The sequence below is a fragment of the Aspergillus caelatus genome (assembly GCF_009193585.1).
Source record: "Aspergillus caelatus strain CBS 763.97 unplaced genomic scaffold BDV27scaffold_10, whole genome shotgun sequence".
Classification (NCBI taxonomy): domain Eukaryota; kingdom Fungi; phylum Ascomycota; class Eurotiomycetes; order Eurotiales; family Aspergillaceae; genus Aspergillus; species Aspergillus caelatus.
This window is the reverse complement of record NW_022475273.1, coordinates 23,864-42,742: the sequence shown is the minus strand read 5'-3', so window position 1 is coordinate 42,742 and position 18,879 is coordinate 23,864. Positions and strand designations below refer to the sequence as shown.

At 50.2% G+C, this 18,879-nt stretch overlaps 10 protein-coding genes across 10 annotated transcripts; 2 read left to right on the top strand and 8 right to left on the bottom strand.

Annotated features, from left to right (window-relative positions):
• Nucleotides 1-504: 504 nt before the first annotated feature.
• Nucleotides 505-2,136, bottom strand: BDV27DRAFT_120525 (general substrate transporter). Its single transcript, XM_032065123.1, has 2 exons — nt 2,115-2,136; nt 505-2,048 (listed from the first exon to the last, which is right to left on the bottom strand). Exon 2 carries the CDS (start codon nt 1,898-1,900, stop codon nt 572-574), a length of 1,329 nt encoding a protein of 442 aa, XP_031932658.1. The 5' UTR covers nt 1,901-2,048; nt 2,115-2,136; the 3' UTR covers nt 505-571.
• A 418-nt stretch (nt 2,137-2,554) lies between these two features.
• On the top strand, nt 2,555-5,034 carry BDV27DRAFT_1435 (arylsulfatase). Its single transcript, XM_032070105.1, has 2 exons — nt 2,555-2,882; nt 2,944-5,034. The coding sequence occupies exons 1-2, from the start codon at nt 2,725-2,727 to the stop codon at nt 4,610-4,612; spliced, it is 1,827 nt and encodes a 608-aa protein (XP_031932657.1). The 5' UTR covers nt 2,555-2,724; the 3' UTR covers nt 4,613-5,034.
• On the bottom strand, nt 4,707-6,699 carry BDV27DRAFT_152870 (Zn(II)2Cys6 transcription factor; the record flags this gene model as incomplete). Its single annotated transcript, XM_032071665.1, has 2 exons — nt 4,707-5,648; nt 5,695-6,699. 2 exons carry the CDS (start codon nt 6,697-6,699, stop codon nt 4,707-4,709), a joined length of 1,947 nt encoding a protein of 648 aa, XP_031932656.1.
• A 185-nt stretch (nt 6,700-6,884) lies between these two features.
• On the bottom strand, nt 6,885-8,969 carry BDV27DRAFT_120517 (putative iron-regulated transporter). The gene is made up of 6 exons (XM_032065122.1): nt 8,474-8,969; nt 8,244-8,410; nt 8,152-8,191; nt 7,943-8,100; nt 7,349-7,888; nt 6,885-7,299 (listed from the first exon to the last, which is right to left on the bottom strand). Exons 1-6 carry the CDS (start codon nt 8,787-8,789, stop codon nt 7,024-7,026), a joined length of 1,497 nt encoding a protein of 498 aa, XP_031932655.1. The 5' UTR covers nt 8,790-8,969; the 3' UTR covers nt 6,885-7,023.
• A 109-nt stretch (nt 8,970-9,078) lies between these two features.
• BDV27DRAFT_120514 (mitochondrial 37S ribosomal protein mS47) lies at nt 9,079-11,152 on the bottom strand. The gene is made up of 3 exons (XM_032065121.1): nt 10,927-11,152; nt 10,704-10,865; nt 9,079-10,647 (listed from the first exon to the last, which is right to left on the bottom strand). Exons 1-3 carry the CDS (start codon nt 11,044-11,046, stop codon nt 9,445-9,447), a joined length of 1,485 nt encoding a protein of 494 aa, XP_031932654.1. The 5' UTR covers nt 11,047-11,152; the 3' UTR covers nt 9,079-9,444.
• Nucleotides 11,153-11,410: 258 nt separating this feature from the next.
• BDV27DRAFT_120512 (mitochondrial 54S ribosomal protein uL4m) lies at nt 11,411-12,547 on the bottom strand. The gene is made up of 2 exons (XM_032065120.1): nt 12,414-12,547; nt 11,411-12,328 (listed from the first exon to the last, which is right to left on the bottom strand). Exons 1-2 carry the CDS (start codon nt 12,495-12,497, stop codon nt 11,543-11,545), a joined length of 870 nt encoding a protein of 289 aa, XP_031932653.1. The 5' UTR covers nt 12,498-12,547; the 3' UTR covers nt 11,411-11,542.
• Nucleotides 12,548-12,728: 181 nt separating this feature from the next.
• On the top strand, nt 12,729-14,055 carry BDV27DRAFT_152867 (mitochondrial 54S ribosomal protein mL38; the record flags this gene model as incomplete). Its single annotated transcript, XM_032071664.1, has 2 exons — nt 12,729-13,266; nt 13,331-14,055. 2 exons carry the CDS (start codon nt 12,729-12,731, stop codon nt 14,053-14,055), a joined length of 1,263 nt encoding a protein of 420 aa, XP_031932652.1.
• A 139-nt stretch (nt 14,056-14,194) lies between these two features.
• On the bottom strand, nt 14,195-14,803 carry BDV27DRAFT_152866 (putative mitochondrial inner membrane protease subunit 1; the record flags this gene model as incomplete). Its single annotated transcript, XM_032071663.1, has 2 exons — nt 14,195-14,371; nt 14,444-14,803. 2 exons carry the CDS (start codon nt 14,801-14,803, stop codon nt 14,195-14,197), a joined length of 537 nt encoding a protein of 178 aa, XP_031932651.1.
• A 199-nt stretch (nt 14,804-15,002) lies between these two features.
• Nucleotides 15,003-16,464, bottom strand: BDV27DRAFT_120510 (OBAP family protein). Its single transcript, XM_032065119.1, has 3 exons — nt 16,190-16,464; nt 15,608-16,072; nt 15,003-15,521 (listed from the first exon to the last, which is right to left on the bottom strand). Exons 1-3 carry the CDS (start codon nt 16,380-16,382, stop codon nt 15,496-15,498), a joined length of 684 nt encoding a protein of 227 aa, XP_031932650.1. The 5' UTR covers nt 16,383-16,464; the 3' UTR covers nt 15,003-15,495.
• Nucleotides 16,465-16,745: 281 nt separating this feature from the next.
• BDV27DRAFT_141061 (hydroxyacylglutathione hydrolase) lies at nt 16,746-17,972 on the bottom strand (the record flags this gene model as incomplete). The annotated part of the gene is made up of 9 exons (XM_032069772.1): nt 16,746-16,829; nt 16,890-16,916; nt 16,974-17,108; nt 17,162-17,253; nt 17,321-17,531; nt 17,590-17,623; nt 17,671-17,742; nt 17,798-17,885; nt 17,948-17,972. The coding sequence occupies 9 exons, from the start codon at nt 17,970-17,972 to the stop codon at nt 16,746-16,748; spliced, it is 768 nt and encodes a 255-aa protein (XP_031932649.1).
• Nucleotides 17,973-18,879: the final 907 nt, after the last annotated feature.

The following is an 18,879-nucleotide window of genomic DNA, read 5'->3' as shown; positions in this document are numbered from 1 at the left end:
TGTACTACTCCGTATGATACTCCGATCTGGAAGAGATCTTACGTCTAGAGAATTGGCAACTACGTCACGTCGCCTATTACCATTCCGAGTAGGTACAGTAGTATGATCCAACATTATCAATCAGGATCTGTATGACTTCATAGGTGACAAGCGGGATTTGGCGGCGTTTGGTGTGGGGCTTTTCTTTTTATTCAGTAGGGGTTTTGGTTTACCATTGACGTACTCCGTAGTTGGGGCTGAGCTGAGTTAAAAATTCTGCTGCCATTTCATTAATTGATTGAATTGATTGTAGATCATGAATAGACTAGCTGGGCTGACTTTTGGGTTTTTTTTCTGTTTGTGTGTGTGGTTTGTTTATCTTGGTGGCGTTGGGGTTAGGAATTGAGGGGTTTCATTGGTGTTTGGATCTTTTTGGTGTGGATGGGTCTAGATTCTGGTGGATCTGGTGGGTTATGTAGGTCTAGTTTTGGGTCTTTTTTAGGTAGTACTATTGTTAGATACTAATGCAAGATGACGATGTTTAGATTGATATTCAGTATCAGTGATCTAGTGCGTCTTGTATACTGTAAAATCATTCTCCAATAGACCCGTACCTCTCACCACCCTCTCTATTCTCATGTCTAGAAGAAGAAGAAGAAGAAGGAGAAGGAGAAAGAGAAAGGGAAGAAGACCCACCATCACTTCCCTTCCCTAAACAAGCCTCACCTTCCTCATCTGGTACAGTCTGCTCAAACAACGCCTCAATCTCCTCCAAGCTCCTCCCCCCGGTCTCAGGCAGACAACCCCACACAAACCCTGCAATGACTAAATCAAGCGCCCCAAATAACAAAAACGTTGCCCATCCCATCCCCGCCAAGATATACGGCGTACTCGCCGACCAAACGAAATTACCGAGCCATTGGGCGGCAACGCCAGCTGCAACGCCCGGTTCGCGGATGCGGGTGTTGAAGAGCTCCGCCGTGCAGGGCCACGGGAGGGGACCCCAGGAGAAGTTGTAGGCTATGATGTCTAGGTAGATTAGGGCGACCGTCAATATTCCTGTGGACTTTATGCCATTACTGGTTGTGTGGGCTGGGGTAGGGGCTGGGTCAGATCTGACGACAAAGGCAGTGGAGACCATGCAGAGGGACATGGCCAGAGCGCCCAGGATAAGCAGCGGTCTTCGGCCGAAACGTTCGGCGATCCAGATTATGAACGCAAGGCAGCTGATTACTTTCAGGGCGCCGAATATCCCCGTTAGGAGTAATGTGAGGGACTGGTTTGTGCCACCGCCCCCCACCAACAGAGAGAAGAACTGGGGACCGAAGTAGGCCATTGCCGTGGCTCCGGTGGATTGCTGCGCGAGGAAGAGACTGATTCCTAGCAGGAAACGACGTGCATTGGGCTTTTCCAGTAGTTCGCGTACATGGAAGTCTGCAGTGGCGTGGCGGTCGGCTTCGATACCCTCTTTGATTTGGGCGAATTCGGCCGCGATGGCGGGCCCGGAGGATGCTCGGATCCAGGTTAGACTGGTCCAGGCGCGGTGGGAGTCTCCTTGGCTGAGAAGCCAGCGAACGCTTTCGTCAAGACTTAGCATGCCAAGGCCCATTAGGGCGCCGGGGATGAGTTGTAGGGCTAGTGGGATTTGCCACTGGGCGGCGGTGGGGGCGCGGAATTGGATTCCGTAGTCGATCCAGTACGACACGAGGATGCCTACGGTGAACGTGAACTGGTAGCAACTACCTAAGCGGGCGCGCATGTCCGTAGGGCTCATTTCAGAGAGGTAGATGGGGATCACCGTGGCGGATCCCCCGATCCCGAGTCCGCAAATGACCCGGCCAAGGTAGAAGACTGGCAGAGAGTGGGAGTTGATGACCTCGAAGACGACCCCCAGACAGAAGATGGCCGAGCAGTACATCATAGCCCGTCGACGACCATGGTGGTTGGTGATAGGCCATATTGCCAGACAGCCAGCCAGGGCGCCGGCCTGTTGGATCCCCACCGCGATAGCACTCACGCGGGTTTGGACCTCAGGGGTGCAATGAAAATCGCGGAGAAATGAGTCGAAGGTGAGGACACCCCCTGCGGATTATTAGATAGATCTGAAATGCACGCCATGCTAAAACCAACCGATGACGCCCGAGTCATATCCGAAAAGTATGCCACCGCAACAGACAATGGCTGTGAGCCAGTATATGCGGAATACTCCTTGTCGCGACAGGAGCTCAGGTTGTTGCACTGTGGTGGGATCGGTAAGATCCCATTGCGGGATCTGTGCGTAAGACCTCATATTATTCCATTTCGCCTGCGGGATTTCTCCTGAAAGATGATATGCATCCCCTTGTATAGGAAAAGAGGAACAAACGAAGTACGTACACTGACTACCCAAAAGGGGATGCAGCTGACGTCAGCTGATGACGCCCAAAAGCGACAAACAGCCGACAGCCGATACGCAACGAACAGCCCTAATGGCGCCATATCAACCAGGAAATGATATTCATTCATCTGAGGACCTCACTGGAGGTGGCTTTCAAGCCCTCCATTCAGCTTGCTTCTACTCCAGATAACATCCATACCCCTGGGGATCAGACGTTTTCGCAAAAGCCGACAGCCGACAGACGATCGGATACAATCAAGATACATAGTTGTAGATAGAAGTGATAAATAAAGCGCGCTCTGCTTTTCTGACTGGGATGAGATCTCTTTCCTCTTTAGCTTACATTCTATGTACTATTAACAGACATCATGGCTCCCAAGCGCCCTAACTTCCTCGTCGTCGTTGCCGATGACCTGGGCTTCTCGGATATAGGCTGCTTTGGCGGCGAGATCCGCACGCCGAATCTCGATCGCATCGCGAAACAAGGTGTGCGGTTTACTGACTTTCATGCTGCGGCTGCATGCTCGTGGGTTTCCTCTCATGACATTAATACTACTTCCAGTAGAATAGAACTGACCAAGATATAGTCCCACCCGCGCCATGATCATGACCGGTACAGACCACCACATCGCCGGCCTGGGCAACCTCATCGAATGGACCAACATCTCCGGCCAGAACGGCCCAAAAGGCTCCGCGATGAGCACCGCTCCCCAGCGCGGCATGCCAGGCTACGAGGGGTATCTCAATGAGCGCGTTGTGGCACTCCCCGAGGTCCTTCGTGACGCAGGCTACCACACCCTCATGTCAGGGAAATGGCATTTGGGCCTGACGCCCGAGCGTTCGCCATTTCACCGCGGCTTTGATCGCTCTCTAGCCCATCTCCCTGCTTGCTCAAATCACTACGCTTATGAGCCCCAGCTACAGGGCACGGACGAGACACCCACTTTCCTGGAAGCTAGTTACATCGCCCTGCACATGGAAGATGACAAGTATGTCAAGAAACTGCCCGAGGGCTGGTACTCATCCGATGGATATGGCGACAAAATGCTCCAGTATATCCGTGAATGGCACGGCCGCTCCGATGAACGTCCTTTCTTCGCCTATCTCCCCTTCACAGCTCCACATTGGCCCCTTCAAGCCCCTCGCCAATATATCGACCACTACCGCGGTGTCTACGACGACGGTCCGGAAGCGCTTCGTCAGAAACGTCTCCAACGTCTCAAAGAACTAGGCATGATCCGCTCAGACGTAGAAGCCCACCCCGTCGTTGCAGACGAAGTCAAGCCCTGGTCCGAATTCACGCCAGAGGAAAAGAAGCTCTCCTGCACCGCCATGGAAGTCTTCGCCGGAATGGTGGAGTGCATCGATGCCAACGTAGGCAAAGTAGTCGATTATCTCGCTTCCATCGGCGAGCTGGATAATACCTTCGTCTGCTTCATGTCTGACAACGGTGCTGAGGGCGCTGCCTACGAAGCCTACCCCATGGTACAGAGCGGTGTCATGCCCCATCTCCAGAAATACTATGATAACTCACTCGAGAATCTCGGTAATGGTAACTCGTTCATCTGGTACGGGCCCCGCTGGGCCCAGGCTGCTACTGCGCCGAGTCGATTGTACAAAGCGTTTACCACGGAGGGTGGTGTCCGAGTGCCATTCTTAGCTCGGTTCCCGTCATCTGTTTCTGTGGGAGATCATGTGCGCAACGGAAGTATCACGGATCAGTTTGCGACGGTTATGGATCTTGCTCCGTCTATCTTACAGATGGCGGGTGCGACGCACCCGGCGCCTTCGTATAAGGGTCGTGAGGTTGTCTCCATGCGTGGTCGCAGCTTTTACCCCTGGGCGAGTGGTGATGCGCCCCGGATTCATGAGCAAGAGTTTATCCAAGGTTGGGAGACCTGTGGGAGAGCGGCGCTGCGCTTCGGGGACTGGAAGATCGTCTATATCCCCAAGCCGAAGGGCCCCGAACGGTGGCAATTGTACAATCTCGCCGACGATCCTGGGGAGATTCATGATTTGGCCGACCAACATCCCGATAGGTTGAAGCAGTTGCTGAAGTTGTGGGACCAATATGTTATTGAGACCGGAGTAATTCCGCTGAATCCAGACTTGGGAGATTTCCTGGAGGCAATGGAGGCGCAGATGCCAGAGAATGCGTGGATGGAGTATGATTATTGGAAGAAAGGGGCCAGAGATGAGCCTGAGAAGTTCATGAGAAGCCCGCCTAGGTTCCAGAGAGTTGTTAAACAGTTTTAACTGTAGATCAGTTAATGTATATCTCTGTACGAATGTCATGATTAATGGATATTGTACGTGATTCGGTTGTTGAGCTTCACGTCACGATGTCGCGTTATATAAGTACGAAGGGGTCTACGAAGAGTTCTCGCCGTACAAGGCGTGAATCTGCCCACGTTCGAGACGCATCCTGGCGCTTTGTCATCTCCTCAAGTAGCTGCAGGATCTTCTTCGCGTTGGGATGTCGCTGTGCTACGGGGCTGTGATCACTGGGCAAGTCGGCCATGCGCTGCATTTCCTGTATAATCCACCCTCGTTGCTCTAGTGAGCCTTCCAACCCGGCCACAAATAGTGGCCAGGTAAAGCTGATTGGCAGGTGATGATTCTCACTGCTGGACTCCACCGTGGCCAGCTGGATGATCTGGCCCACCGCGCGATGCACCCGGTCTGTCCGCGGATAGATAACAAAAGCCACTCGGTGGAGATATATGAAGATGGCCAGGAAATTGGCTATATACTGGCGAAACGTGCGGCAGACTTCATCTGCCACAGCTGGTTGAAGGGTGTTATATAGTTCTTCTGGCTTGTCATAAACATCTAATACCCGTGGTCGTTTATTCCAGAGGGCTTCTAGGTCGGCACCGATCTGGTGCGCAACCTGAAGGACTTCGAACTCATCGCTGACTGTCCCACGCCTGCGGTGATGCATGTCGAGGCAGACAATACGGCGGATTACTTGTTGTGCCTTGAATAGGAAGGAATATGCGGGGCCAGTAATGGCATTGTGTATGAGATAGCCCGGTTGTGAGAGGAGCTCATCCTCTGGTCGTTGATCCATCTCAGCAGTGCCAATTTGATCCAACATCCCTAGCTCAACAAGCGGATCCCCATCACGGCCAGCAATTAGCGCTCTAACATCCAGCAAAGAGACCCATGAAACTATCAAGTGGCCAAAACCGGTCCATAACCTGGTTCGGTGGTGGAAACGCTGTAGCAGCAAGTACGCTGAATGGAGAAAGGACGTACTAGAATCCCCTAGGTCTGGCAGTGATACTAGCTATACATGTTTAGCTCAGTACGCATGCTAGGAAACACCTACATACCTCCGACAGTATAAGCAGGAAAACCGCCGTCAATGTCCGCTTCAGTAGCGAATCATCCATACTCTCAGTGACACAAGACTGAATCTCCGAGCTCGCCTGTCGATGATACACCGGGGCCGCTCTCCACCGTTTGCCTTCTCCCATTGACTTATGTATATCGGAGTAACAATACAACGCATTTAACAAGCAGCTAGTATCTCCAGAATGCGAGATAATAACGTTGCGTACATAATTCCATTCTAGGGCAATAGACCCAAATGTCGTAGGCGGCGGGTCTATCTCCGCAAAATGAGACAGTAGCCGTTCTTCGTAAGTTTGCCGCGTCTCGGGCCATATACTTCTATCGCCTGAGAGTACATTCTGTACCCCATCTGATTGACTGTCGGAAGGGCTAGGAAGTGTCTCAGGGGATGTATCAACAGTCCAAGTCGGCTGTTGCACTATCTGGTTACTACCTCCAACATGCCCCGGCGTCGTTGGAGATAGCGCTTCACTGGTAAGATTAAATGCAGACACACCATTCGTCAAGTCGAGATGTTTCTGTTCGAAATCCGATGTAATCTCCCCAATAAAGCCGAGCATATCAAAACTCGGAAAATCAGGAACTGAAACCGACGTTGGGGGCAGGGTATGGTCTACCACCTGGTGAGGCAAAATATGCGATGCCCGACGAGGACGCAACTCACGAGGTTGCAGAACTGTGTCGAAGTAGTTGACATCCAGACGATCTGGAACATGAGTGGGGGCCGGGTCGATAGTGGAAGTCTGCTGAGGAACTTGGGGTATTCTCTGGATACTCCGTCGGGATGTAGTTCCTGGAACAATAGTTTTGTAGATGCATTGCAGCCGTAGTCGAGTACAATTGGCACAGGTTGGTTTGGCCTCGTCGCAGCGGACTTTACGTGCGCGGCACGTCAAACAGCCGGTACGGCGGCGGGGACCTGATCGGCCTGTTCCCCGTGCTTTCGGAACCTGGTCTTCATTAGCTATGGGTTTATGAAACATCTTGCGGGGGATTCACCTCCATAGTTGGCTGTGGTGCTCTGTAGTCATGGTGTAACGGATGCAGTGTAGGAGTTGAAGTTGAATTAGTTTCAAGAGACTAAAGATGGACGGCGCTTCCCCGCAATTCGGCAAGGGGCGTGATTGGCAGATCGTATAGTTTTTTATACTAAAAAACGAATACAAATGAGATATAAAAATACAGAAATAAATTGGGGTTGCTAAGTCCTTCTCATGCATTGAAATTTCAATGTTTTAGTTCTGTGTTTATCCTACGGGTGATACAAACAACCCCGACCATATATGCATATAGTTGTTATCATCACATCATATGTCACTAGAGGGCAACTCCCGACCAGAAAATCGCAGTTTATCACCTCCAAAGCACTTGGATGTATGCAGTAAATGCCCTCTCTCCTTCCGGACGTAGGCTGCGAAGCATATTGCTGCCATCGCAATTGCCCCGTAACTGATATACACCGGATACTTGAACTGCTCTGGCAGAGGGAAGACGATGGTCGTTGCAAACGAGAATAGTTCGAAGATATTCTGCAGTGCCATTTCCGTAGACGAAAAGCGGGCGCGCGCATGTTCGTCAACGCCCTATAACTGTCAGTAGAGAGGCTAGGGCTCTTTCAGGGCCGTTACTTACCTCCTGGACGAGAAACTGCACCGATAAATCAAATCCCCAAAGCCCGATGCGACTTAGAGCAACGCCCACAATGAGACTCACCGCAACGAGCTGGGAATTGTCGTCGAAGAACGCAAAGGCAGCAATCGCAGCGGCTAAGCAGGTGAATTGCCAATTCAAGAACCACAACCCAGATCGAATGGGTCCGATTTTATTCATGATGAATGGGGCTGCCCATGTCCCCGACAGTTCTGCGGTCACGGCACCAATCCTCATGCCACTAACTTGCAGAGAGTTGAATCCGGTGTGAAGTAAATAGGTGACCATCGTAGTCCCAAATGAAAGGACGGTAAGATAAAGTAAGCTAAGGGCAAATGACGCCAGAAAGAGAGGACTTGAGACATATTCGCGCCATGGGGCAACTGCACTTCTAGCGTACTGCACCGTGCTGTGGGCTATGCTGCGTTGAGCGATTTGACCATCGGAGGTTGCTTCTTCTCCTTCATTTTGATTCTCATCGGTTTCCTGATTTCGCACCAGCTCTGGCACTGATTTATATACCTATGTTTTCTGTGAGTGGTTGCGACCGAGTTAGAATGAATAATGGGAAGGTACCTGGGCAATTGCAAAATATTCTACCAGAACGCATGAAGCATTTATGCCCAAGGTCGTCCATATCGCACTCCGGGTAGAAAAGCTATCTATTAATGAGATAACCGCAGGAGCGAGAAGCTTGCAGAAGAGATCTATCCGTCTCATGGATGCATTCAAGTCTGACTAAATGTCAGTTCACTAATTCGGGCTACTGCAGAAGATCTTCTCACCTTGTCTTGGGATTTGTAAAGCATCTGATACAACGATTGCCTTTTAAGAATTAGAATATTTAGTTTGACCTAGATAGTGGAAAGGAACTCACCCAATCTCTTTCCACCGCCACAGTGTTGGCTGTATATGCCAGTTTTTCGAAGCACGCAAGCAAAGTGACCACGGCGAATAAAAGCGGAGAGATATATGACGGCCCTAATGGGGTCAGAAGCGCCGCAAAGCACGCACAAGATAATGCCACGGGAAGTCGTTGCCATACTGGACTCTGGTTAAATACGGGATCTCATAGCTAAAGCGGAATAGAGGATAGACAGAGCATACTAATGGACTGTCGGATCGCCTTCAATCGGTCCGACCGATCTACCACTGAGCCCAACCAGGACGATAGTAGTACTGCGGACAAAGAGCGCACCAGTGCATATACGGAAGCGTAGAGTAAAGTGCCTGGGAAGATCGAGGCCAGGAACAAGACCGATCCGAACTCAAACATGCGTGAATTCCATGTCGACAGGCTGTGTGAGATGTATAATCTTATAAGCACTGGCTTTGAAGCACGTATTGGAGTCTCGATAGACTCGGATGAAGATGACGGTGGCAGGAATGGCTCCGCCTCATCTGTTGAGTCCCCGCGAGACATGAGGTTGTATCTTCAGAGATGACGAATCTATTGACGAGTGGCCCTTCTTTTCTTTCTCTACCTCCTTCCTTTTCGTTCTTCTAATTCATTCTCGACTCGCTACATTTGAAGACTGAGTCACGGAGTTTATGGCGATGGTTTTTGGAAGATGAAACACACCGAAGGAGCGGTGGACTGATGGATGTGAAGGTCCCGGACCGAAGCGCATTAAATTTAATTTATCGATAACTACAATAAATCCAATTCGTTATCTGATTAGATTATGACTCCATCTTTCTCACCCAACCAACAATAGTCAACCGATACACTCTCGGTCCTTCAGTATATACAAGTATAGACAGAACAGGAGGGCTGGATCCACAAAATGATTACTTTAATACCATGAGATACTTCTAGTAGTCATTCATACCCACGGAGTACACACATCCTTTCACTAACAATACCTAGACTCCACCTCTTCCGCACGGATCATTTTACTATGGATGGAATTCAAGGGTCAATGAATGTACGCTCAAGGACAGATCTGATTCGTACCGTCTAGCTCCTGTAGTTTTATGAAACACACGTCAATAAAATTATACCCATTGTGAAAACCTGACAATCAAAAGTACAGAGGAATTGAAAAAATCGCCGTTTACTACTTTTCTTCCCTTATCTATTCCCAACGCAGACCCTCGGGAGTCTGAACAGTCCGTCTGGCCAACACTTCCGCAACCTTCTCCCGGACACCCTCCTTGTTGCCCCATTTCTGAACGAAGTCGTTCACCGTCTGCTGCTGGGTCTCTGTGTTATCGCGCACAAACTTGGCAATGTCGTTCTCTGTGGGAAGGCCATAGTGGGCGTGAGGATATTCATTGTAAGTGGTCTCACTGAGGAGTGGCAGGCGAGACTCCTCCTTGGGGATCTCAAAGAAAGCATCGACATCCGCCTGGGAGACTTCCTGGAGGGTAGCGGGCTGCCAGGAGGCCTGGCGGGGAGGCTTCGACATGAGACGGGCCTTGACACCCTCAACGAAATCTGGATGTTTCATGAACTTGCCGGCAATATGATGCTCACGCTGGAAGGTCTCGGAGATGGACCACTTCTTACCCAGACGCATCTGGCGCAGGGTGACCCTGAGCGAGGTGGGGGAGCGAATGGATAGAGTCTCCAGGGTCTTTTGGGCCCATTCCTTCTGCTCTGTTTCCTTCTCCAGCGCCTGGAAGATTTCTTCCACGGTGTTGTACTTGAAGCATCGGTCAATGGCGCTGCGCAGGCCGCCAGCAAGAAGCATTGGCTCCTCCGCCAGCGACGGGAGACCAGTGGAGAACTCAGCCATAGTGTTGTTGACCAAGTCCATACGTTCTTTGACAGTAGCCTGATCCTGGAAGACCAGCTCGGCCAGACGGTTGGTGAGGTTGCTCAGCACGCTAGAGTGGAAGTAGTGTGTGGCAATACCGGCATAGAGAGCCTGAACGCCGGTCAGACGCTCCGAAGTGAGGGCGAGGTAGGTTCCGATTTCGCCGTCAAGACGGGGCAGGAAGAAAGAGCCGCCAACATCTGGGAAGAATCCGATGGTGGTCTCGGGCATGGCGAAGACAGTACGTTCGGTTGCGATACGGAAGGGGGCATGAACACTGAGACCGACACCACCTCCCATGGTGATACCGTCCATGACGGAGATGAAGGGCTTAGGGTAGGTTGCGATGGTGTGATCGAGCTGGTATTCCAGACCGAAGAAGTCGGTTGATTTCTGCTGCCCCTCAGGGCCTTGTTCATTCTGCAGAGCGAGGGCAGCAACGTCTCCGCCAGCGCAGAGAGCCTTTGAGCCTGCGCCAGCAACCATGACAACATTTGCCAGCTGGGACTTTTCCCACTCCTATTCAACGCTTAGCAACCATAACTTTTGTATACCCTTTCGCCAATGTAGCTAACCTTCAGCCGAGGGAGGATCTTCCGAGCCATTGAACCGTTGAGGGAATTGAGCTTCTTAGGGCGGTTAAGCTCGACCAAGCGCACTCCGTACAAAGAGTTGAACAAAACATCATCGGGCTCATCGCCGGGTAACTCTTTGGGAAGGTTCGTGGAAGTTGACATCTATAGTGACAATCGTTAGCAATCGATGCATTAAGCAATGAATGAAGGCTCAAGTCCATACTGTGGCAGCTTTGAAAGCTGGGTTTGTCACTTTGGCGCGGAGAGGCATGGTTGCTGGTGAAACCCGCGAGATCCAGCTCGACGGTGTTGATAACCGGGAGATATTGTGTCGGAGCAACATTAGGCAGACCTTAGCCTGTCGGATGAGAAGGGGAAACAGATAAAGGGCGAAGAGAGGGGGTGTATTAGTAGTATCAGAGAAGCTCACGGTTAAAGACGATCTCCGCTTCGCTTGACCTCGGAGTTTTTCGCGGCGGACGATTTTCCTCGCCGACTGGAGCAGCCGAGCGTCCTGTAAACAGCTGATAGCCGGCCCATTTACCTCCACAGATCCATTTTTGAGGGGTTCTCTTGGTCCGATTATACTTTGTAAATTATTAGTTCTCTCAATCAGTACTAATTCAAGAGCGGACTGGATCTTTTTCCAACTATAGGTTGTAGGAGTAACTCATTCCCTATGCATATCCATATCACACGATCAAAACGACACGAGAAACGAAGCTTGTCTGCTTCTTCAGGTCAAATTACAAGTGACGATCATACATTGCTAGATTCTATTTGTACAGATAACAGTTCCTTAAAGCCCAAAAAGTAACATCCATTCGCCCGTCGACAAATCAATACAGAGCCTTCGCAGGTTTAGTGGCCAAGTCCCTCGAGTGATTAGCCAGGATACGGTCCAGCGCCTGCTTCTCGATAATCAAACGTCCCGTTTCCAAGAGGTCCTTGACATCCACATCCTTGCGGTCCAGAATCTTCGCGTGTTCGCCCACCTCACGCACCGTAGCAAAAAGACCCTCATCCGGCTGATCCGTGATCAGAGTCGACCGTCCAAACTCGCGGCCCCAGTTGTTAACTTTGAAGATTTCTTTAATCAAGTACGGAGTAGCGTCTTCCGGGATCGAGATGTCGTTGTCGATAATGATCAACTGGCCGCGTCGATATCGATAGCTGAGAGCTATACGCCATGCCTGGTCGTAGACCTTCTGAGGAAGACTCGTGGAGAAGTCTCGAGGGTGAGGACCGTGTGCAACACCACCTCCTTTACGGATGGGAGATTTCTTGTCGCCAACACGTGCTTTGCCGGTACCTTTCTGCGCATGCAGTTTCCTGCCACTTCCGTGCACATCGTCCCTCCACTTGGTGTTCGCCGAACCTTGTCTGGTCATGTCACCTTCGTAGATGACGGCCCGATGTAAAATATCCTTCCGCAGGGGCATCAAAAGATGGTTCCGAGGGTATTCAACAAAGCGCAATGGTTCCATCGAAGGGAAGGAGTAGGTGGTCGCCCGCGCAGGCTCCGTAGTCCATACAGTTTGGGGGGCTTCCCGGGTGAGGTGTTCGGTAGTGGCTTGAGATTCTGTAGCCATTGACCGTGAAAAGGACTTCGTAAGGCATCGTTGCTGCGGAAGGTGACCATGATTGTTAGAGTTGACGTTATAATAATTGAAATGAAACCAGGAACGTAAAGAGAACAGCAGCACATACTGTAGTGGTCTCAGACCCGGAGAGCAATCCACCAGTGCTCCGGGAGAGCCATCTTAAAGCACGAAGAGCGTCACCTCCAGGCATTGTGCTGTCAGCAAAACTCTCTGAGGAATGTCGTGACTGGGGGGGAGAATGGGGTTGCCAAATGGACGATGAAGCAAAAGTTCAGACGGGAGGCGCTAACCCGCTGAGGCTTGGCTCCGACAACGAAAAAAGTTCCGTCCGGCAAGGAACACCTACTCTCTCCGACGACTGTACGAGAACCACCTCGCCTTCTTTCCTTACACCCTTTCCCACCAAATCGTCTCCGTCAAAATGGCCCATTGCGAGCGGGCAGCAAAGCCTTTGCTCCAATGTCTTCAGAAGTCCTACCCTAGAGCCCTTCCGACCCTTCAGGTGCAGTCAACCCGGGCCTTCCAAACTACCGCTCTTGCTCGCGAGGAAGCCCAGGCTGAACCTAAGAGCCAACCTTTCCACAAAACGCCCGACCCAGCGCTTGTATCGAGTCCTCGATTGGAACGAAGATTATTACGACAGGGTATTTCGCCCATTGGATCTCGCAGACGTCGCGCAGCTTTGCAAAGCTCACCAAATGTTCCCTTCGAGCAACTGCCCTACCAATGTTTCCAGGAGGCACGGAAGGTTCTCCTTGCGGACCGGGAGGAGAAATTGAAGGAAATCGTGTCCATGAGGGAGAAGATCGCCAGGCTTCAGGCTGTCCCTGCGGAAGAAGCGGGAGGCGAGCAAGTGAAGAAGTCGCGACTGGTAGCCATGGAGCTCCATCTTGAACGCCTGAAGATTCTTGCAGACATTAACGACCCATTGGTGAAGAAGAAGTTTGAAGACGGACAGGGTGAGGATTCCCTTGTTGAGATATCGCACATCTACGTCTGATCCTAACCAAAAGTTGATTGCAGGCGATATGAGCAAGCCCATCTACCGTTATCTGGCCGACAAGAAATGGAGGGAGTATCGCCGCAAGATCCTTGTCCAAAGAATCACGCAGATGAAGGTTATCCCTGATGTCCTTCCTCACTGCGACCCTGTCGTCGACACTAAGCTCTATTTCGGCCGGTCGCCCGTTCAGCCCGGAGAGTTCGTCAACTCCCGCGTCAGCACATCTGCACCAAAACTTGACGTGCAGCTCTTCGAGCGAGGTGAGAAACTTGTGACGATCGCCGTGGTCGATTCCGATGTTCCCAATGTCGAGAAGGATGGGTTCGACTACAGAATGCATTATCTGGCGGTCAATGTACCCATCTCGGCTGTCTCCACCAAGGTCGATCTGTCCAAGCTCTCGTCGGAGTCGCAGGTCGTCCTGCCATGGCTGCCTCCTGTTGCTCAGAAGGGTAGCCCCTACCACCGTCTGTCGGTTTTCGTTATGGAGCAGAAGGATTCGAAGCCGCTCGATTTCGCCGCCGTCAAGGCCAAGGAGACGACCCGCGACAACAAGCTCCTCCGCACCCTGCAAGCCAGGTACCACCTGAAGGCCATTGGAGCGCACCTGTTCCGTACCGAATGGGATTCGACGATGGCAGAGGTCATGAAGGAGAACGGATACGCCGAGGTGGACATGGAGCTCCGCCGCAAGAGGGTCGAGCCTCTGCCTTACAAGAGGAGAAACCCATCTACCTTCCGGTAAATGGTTTCCCGCTATATTTCCCTTTCCGGTTATTCTATCATTGGCCTTATATCTGTACTGTACAATCAAACTGTATGAATATGCACAAATATCCCACAACTCCAGACTCCGCCATAAACCATGCTTGTAGAGGATACACTTAGTCGTCGAGCTGAGCCGGCTGCATCGTATTCTGAACCCATTGCGCCTTGGAAAGCGGCCAAACACGGGCAATGATCTTCCCATTGATCAAGCCCATGGGTATAGGTCCATAGTTTCTCGAGTCCCTAGACCAGGGAAGGTTATCACCTCCCACGTACACATGACCCTCAGGCACCTAACATCAAAAAAAAAACCCCCGTCAGCCACGCCGTACCACCGCCCCAAGGGCATATCATGAAGAACAAACCTGAATCATCTCCTGACTCTTCCCAGCTTCCGTACTAAACGGTAAATCTCGACAGACAAAATCCCCAGGCATCCCAATGACCCTCTTCGCCCCATTCACCCCCAAAAACGTAGGATGATAAAATCGCACCACATCGCCGACCTCAATCCCCCTGCCATATTTATGCACCCTCGATATCAACAAGTAATCGCCTCGCGGACTGAACGTGGGGTACATTGACGGCCCTTCACTGAGCTGTACCGTGATGAGATGCTCCCAGATAAGCGTACAGGCGCAGAAGAGTCCCACGCCATCCAGTGTAAGACGGAACACCCCGCCAGGTGTGGCCCTTCTCAGAGTTTCTCGAAGTATGCGCGACATTTTGCCTAGCTGGACATTTCTGGTTTGAATCTGTCCCCCGTTCGATTTCAATTACCAATTTACTACGTATAGCGGTTGCTTTGCTCTGCTACTCATTCTCCGGTGGAGCTTCGGGATGGTCACGTGGGGAGAGGTATAAAACTGCGGGAACTTTTTTTTTCGGCTTCTTTTTCTTCTGTTCTTTCTTGACATGCAAGACTTTCGCACAACAATGCCCGGTTTTTTTACGGGGTCAATTTCGTTCGCCCATGTTTTATGTGTTTTGATGGATGGTCGAGGGATATAAGTGCTTTATGATTGCATTTATTCTTCCCTTGACGGTCATTCGAAATCAATGGTCGTTGGTTTATGTTGCCAATCGCCTATAGTGTCTTTTTCCTCTTGCATGATATGATACACATCACAATCATACAGATATATATCTACATCGCTTCTAAAATTGCTAGAGCTCACCGTTGCCGAAATTAAACACCAGAACGCGTGAGTGTGGACAGTGAAGCAAGATGAACACATTTCGTCCGCTACGGTGGTCGATTCCCTAAACGATAGCCCGGCTTGGACCCCATTTAACTATGGGAATGGGAAGCTGGGTGGTAATGCCGGGAGACAACCTTTTTCATAGAATCAATATAGTCTTCCTTCGTTCATGACTTGTCAACTTCGCTTCGATAGGAACCATCATAAGCAGTAACCTACTTCTTCCACGCAACATCCGCCTCTACAACCCCAACGTCAGCCATACACAACCCCCAGAACAAACCAGAAGAGAAGAAGGAAAAAAAAAAGAGGAAAGGGAAAACTCACCAGAATCAATCTCCCACCCCTCTGGCCTCTCAATGCCGCTTCTAACATCCCTCTTATGTCTAACATCAACCCCAAACCTCTCATCCCTACCCTTACACAACCCCTCCAACCCTCCCTCATGCACTCTCTTCACATCCTCATCCCTAGTAAAACTCCCCATAAGCACCGGCGGCCCCAACGGCACCGGATCCCCACGATCCACCTGCCAAAAATGATACGTCTTGCCATACAACGGCAATATATCTCTCATCTCGGCCGTCTCGGCCGTCTCCCATACCGTCGAGGGAACGCCAGACGGCGCAGGCATGACTAGCATACCGCTCTTGACTTCGTATTCATGGGTGTGCCAGAGTTTCTTTTCCTCTGGGGGTAGAGTCGAGAAGAGACGCGGCGTTATCATGTATTCTACGCCGAGGAGTTTGGCGTTGCGGTCCGGCGAGGAGTAGAGGAGGCATTGTCTTAGGTCTGTGGTTTTGAGTATCATAGGGGATTTGTCGTTAGTGTGGGGGTGTAGTGTATGACATTGGTATAGGAGATGATGGATGGGGTGAGTATATGTATGGACGTAGGGATGTACTGTACCTTCTGTGATATGCGAACAGTAGTGGTTTGCCTCGACGCAGCGGGCCGGGTCGTCAACGTAGACGTGGAAGGCGTTCAGATGAGCGCAAATTTGTTTTACAGGCGTGAAGTCTTGGACAACTGCGGCGCCGGTTTCGAGGATTTGCGATTTGGTTGTTTTGGGGTCGCCGGGGGGGTCGTTTTGGGTAGTCATCTTTGATATGAGCTTGTTTGGGTTGGGATATGGATGGTGATATGTATCCTGCAGTGTGGTATTGTCGTGATGTAAAGTGTGAGTATGAATTGTTGGGACGTAGATGGTTTGTTTTGGTGATATATAGTATATAGATTCAGCCTGACGTCACGATGATTGAGGTGTTGCTGGATCATGGATACCTTCTCGTGTAGGTTTGTATTCAGGCTATTAGCGGATATTGGCCTGGCCTGGCCTGGCTTATGGATCAATTTACTATTTGTTCATGTGGGAATGTCTAGTTTCCTGCCCGGATATTTGTCAAATTCGTCACCCCCAACGCTCACCCATGCTACTATTTGTACATACACCACAATCTCACATTCACATCGCATTCTTCATCTCCCGCAGAGCTGCCATCACCTCTACGGGGTCTGTCTTTCCGGTCTTTTTCTGGATCCCGGGGTCCTAGATGTACCATTAGCTTTAAAAAATCCAAGATGATCTAGGAATGAGGAGAGGTCCTACATTGACGCGCATGAACACGTTATGGAGCTAAACATAGCTTGTCAGCCGCTGCTACACATAATATAACTGATTTCTGGGAAATACCTTCTCATCACCAATCGTGAACTTGCCCTGGGTCTGCTGGTTCTGCTCTGCGAAGGCCTCCAGCTTCTTGATAGGCTCTGACTGCGACACGGCAAGACAGAACTTCACGTTACCTTTGGTATACTCGTGGCCGGGCTGGTTTTGTATTAGTACTCGACCGAAAAGAATAGTCAAGAAATGCAACTTACAAAGACCTTAGTATCATCTGGCAAAGAGGCAAGCGTCTCGTTCAACGCCTTGTGCATTTCGGGGGCAGTGCCTTCAAAAAAGCGACCACATCCTATAGCATATAAGCATCAAGCCAAGCTTAACATAATTTGAATTCTCGAGGAGTTTCAACTCCATACCTCCAATGAACAAGGTATCACCCGTGAAAACGACACGTTCCTCGCCATCCTGCATGAAATAGCAAATGCTATCTTGAGTATGACAGGGGGTATGGAGAGCTTTTACGGAGATACGCTCTCCAATCTTGAATGTCTCACCATGCGCCGGAGTCTGCGTCACCGATTGACAATTCTTACCCCCGATAACAGGGAGTTTGCCAAAGATTTTGAGCTGAGACAGTTAGTCACTACTTCCGGGTCATGGGTAGGAAGAGATTAATCTCACTCACCAATTCATTATTGCCGCCAGCGTGATCCCAGTGGCTTTTACGGTCAACACAGCTCATCCTCAAAGGGATCGCCGAACTTACTGATGAGTGTTAACAATAGCTGTCAGGTCAATCTTTCCATCTTCAATTTGGCTCTTCAACACCGGTGCTACTCTGCATTTATCAACGCATGTCAAACAACGAATACATGTTGAGAACAATAGCTCACTCTGGCGGATTAGCCGGATCAATAATTACAGACTGCCTAGTTGGCTCGTCCGTCACCAGGTAGGCATAGTTATTGCCCTTCCCCGTCCCTGCGATGGTAAGCGAGAAGAACTACATAAAAATTCAATGTTGATATTGACAAGTCACTCACACATCGGAATCGATTGGATATGCATGGCTCGGATTTGTTGCGCTTCGGCTAGTACAGAACGATTCTGGACTCTAAATGGAGAACCGATAAGGGGTCGGAATAATCTTGCGAAGCTCATGGATGATGAGAAGTTGATTTGAAATCAAACGAACGACGGTGGATGCGGGGAGAGCTTCTGTACGATGATGATTGGGGATTACTTCATACCCTCCTTCAGCCCCGGCTGCGCTATTCCGGATTGGGTAGGTCTCCAACAAACCGTACAAAAGATATATACTCCTGTAAATCCATAGGAATTTAGAGCTAAGTATATAATCAAATAGAACCGAGTCATAGTCTTAAATACAGAAAGTATACTCAACTTCATTCACGCCTATCTCAGGATCTATCTTTGGATTTAAGGAAGAAGGAAGGGCAATGCCAGTAACATACAGCATAGTTTCTGGCCTGGTTATCGCTACCTCGATTGTCTCATTCTTCACTTGTCGCAGAGGTTGCAGTGCTGACGTTCCTTATCATTTACACAAGATACATAAGTCAGCCCAGTCCTTACCTCAAATGATCATAATCTTTGGTGTCAATGGTTACAAGGGGATCTCAATGACTAGGCCGTATGCTCTAGAGCACTGGTACTTTCTCTTGCGAAACTCGTTTCTGGCCCACGATGCCCCATGATTGATGATGGTGTGGTCATTCTTATAACTACGACGAAAGGATATTTGATCAAAGATCGAAAAGAACGAAAGTTTGTTGAGTCATGGGCAAAAACCATGGCCCATCCACTGCCGTAGTCCAGGACTCCAGATATGGTTATGCAGCAGTTCTCTCTCTTTTGTCTTCTTTATTCCCTCCCCTATATGGCCTTCACACCATACTGTAACATATGCAGTTCTACCGATTACTATATAGAATGATTTTTTGAATACTATCAA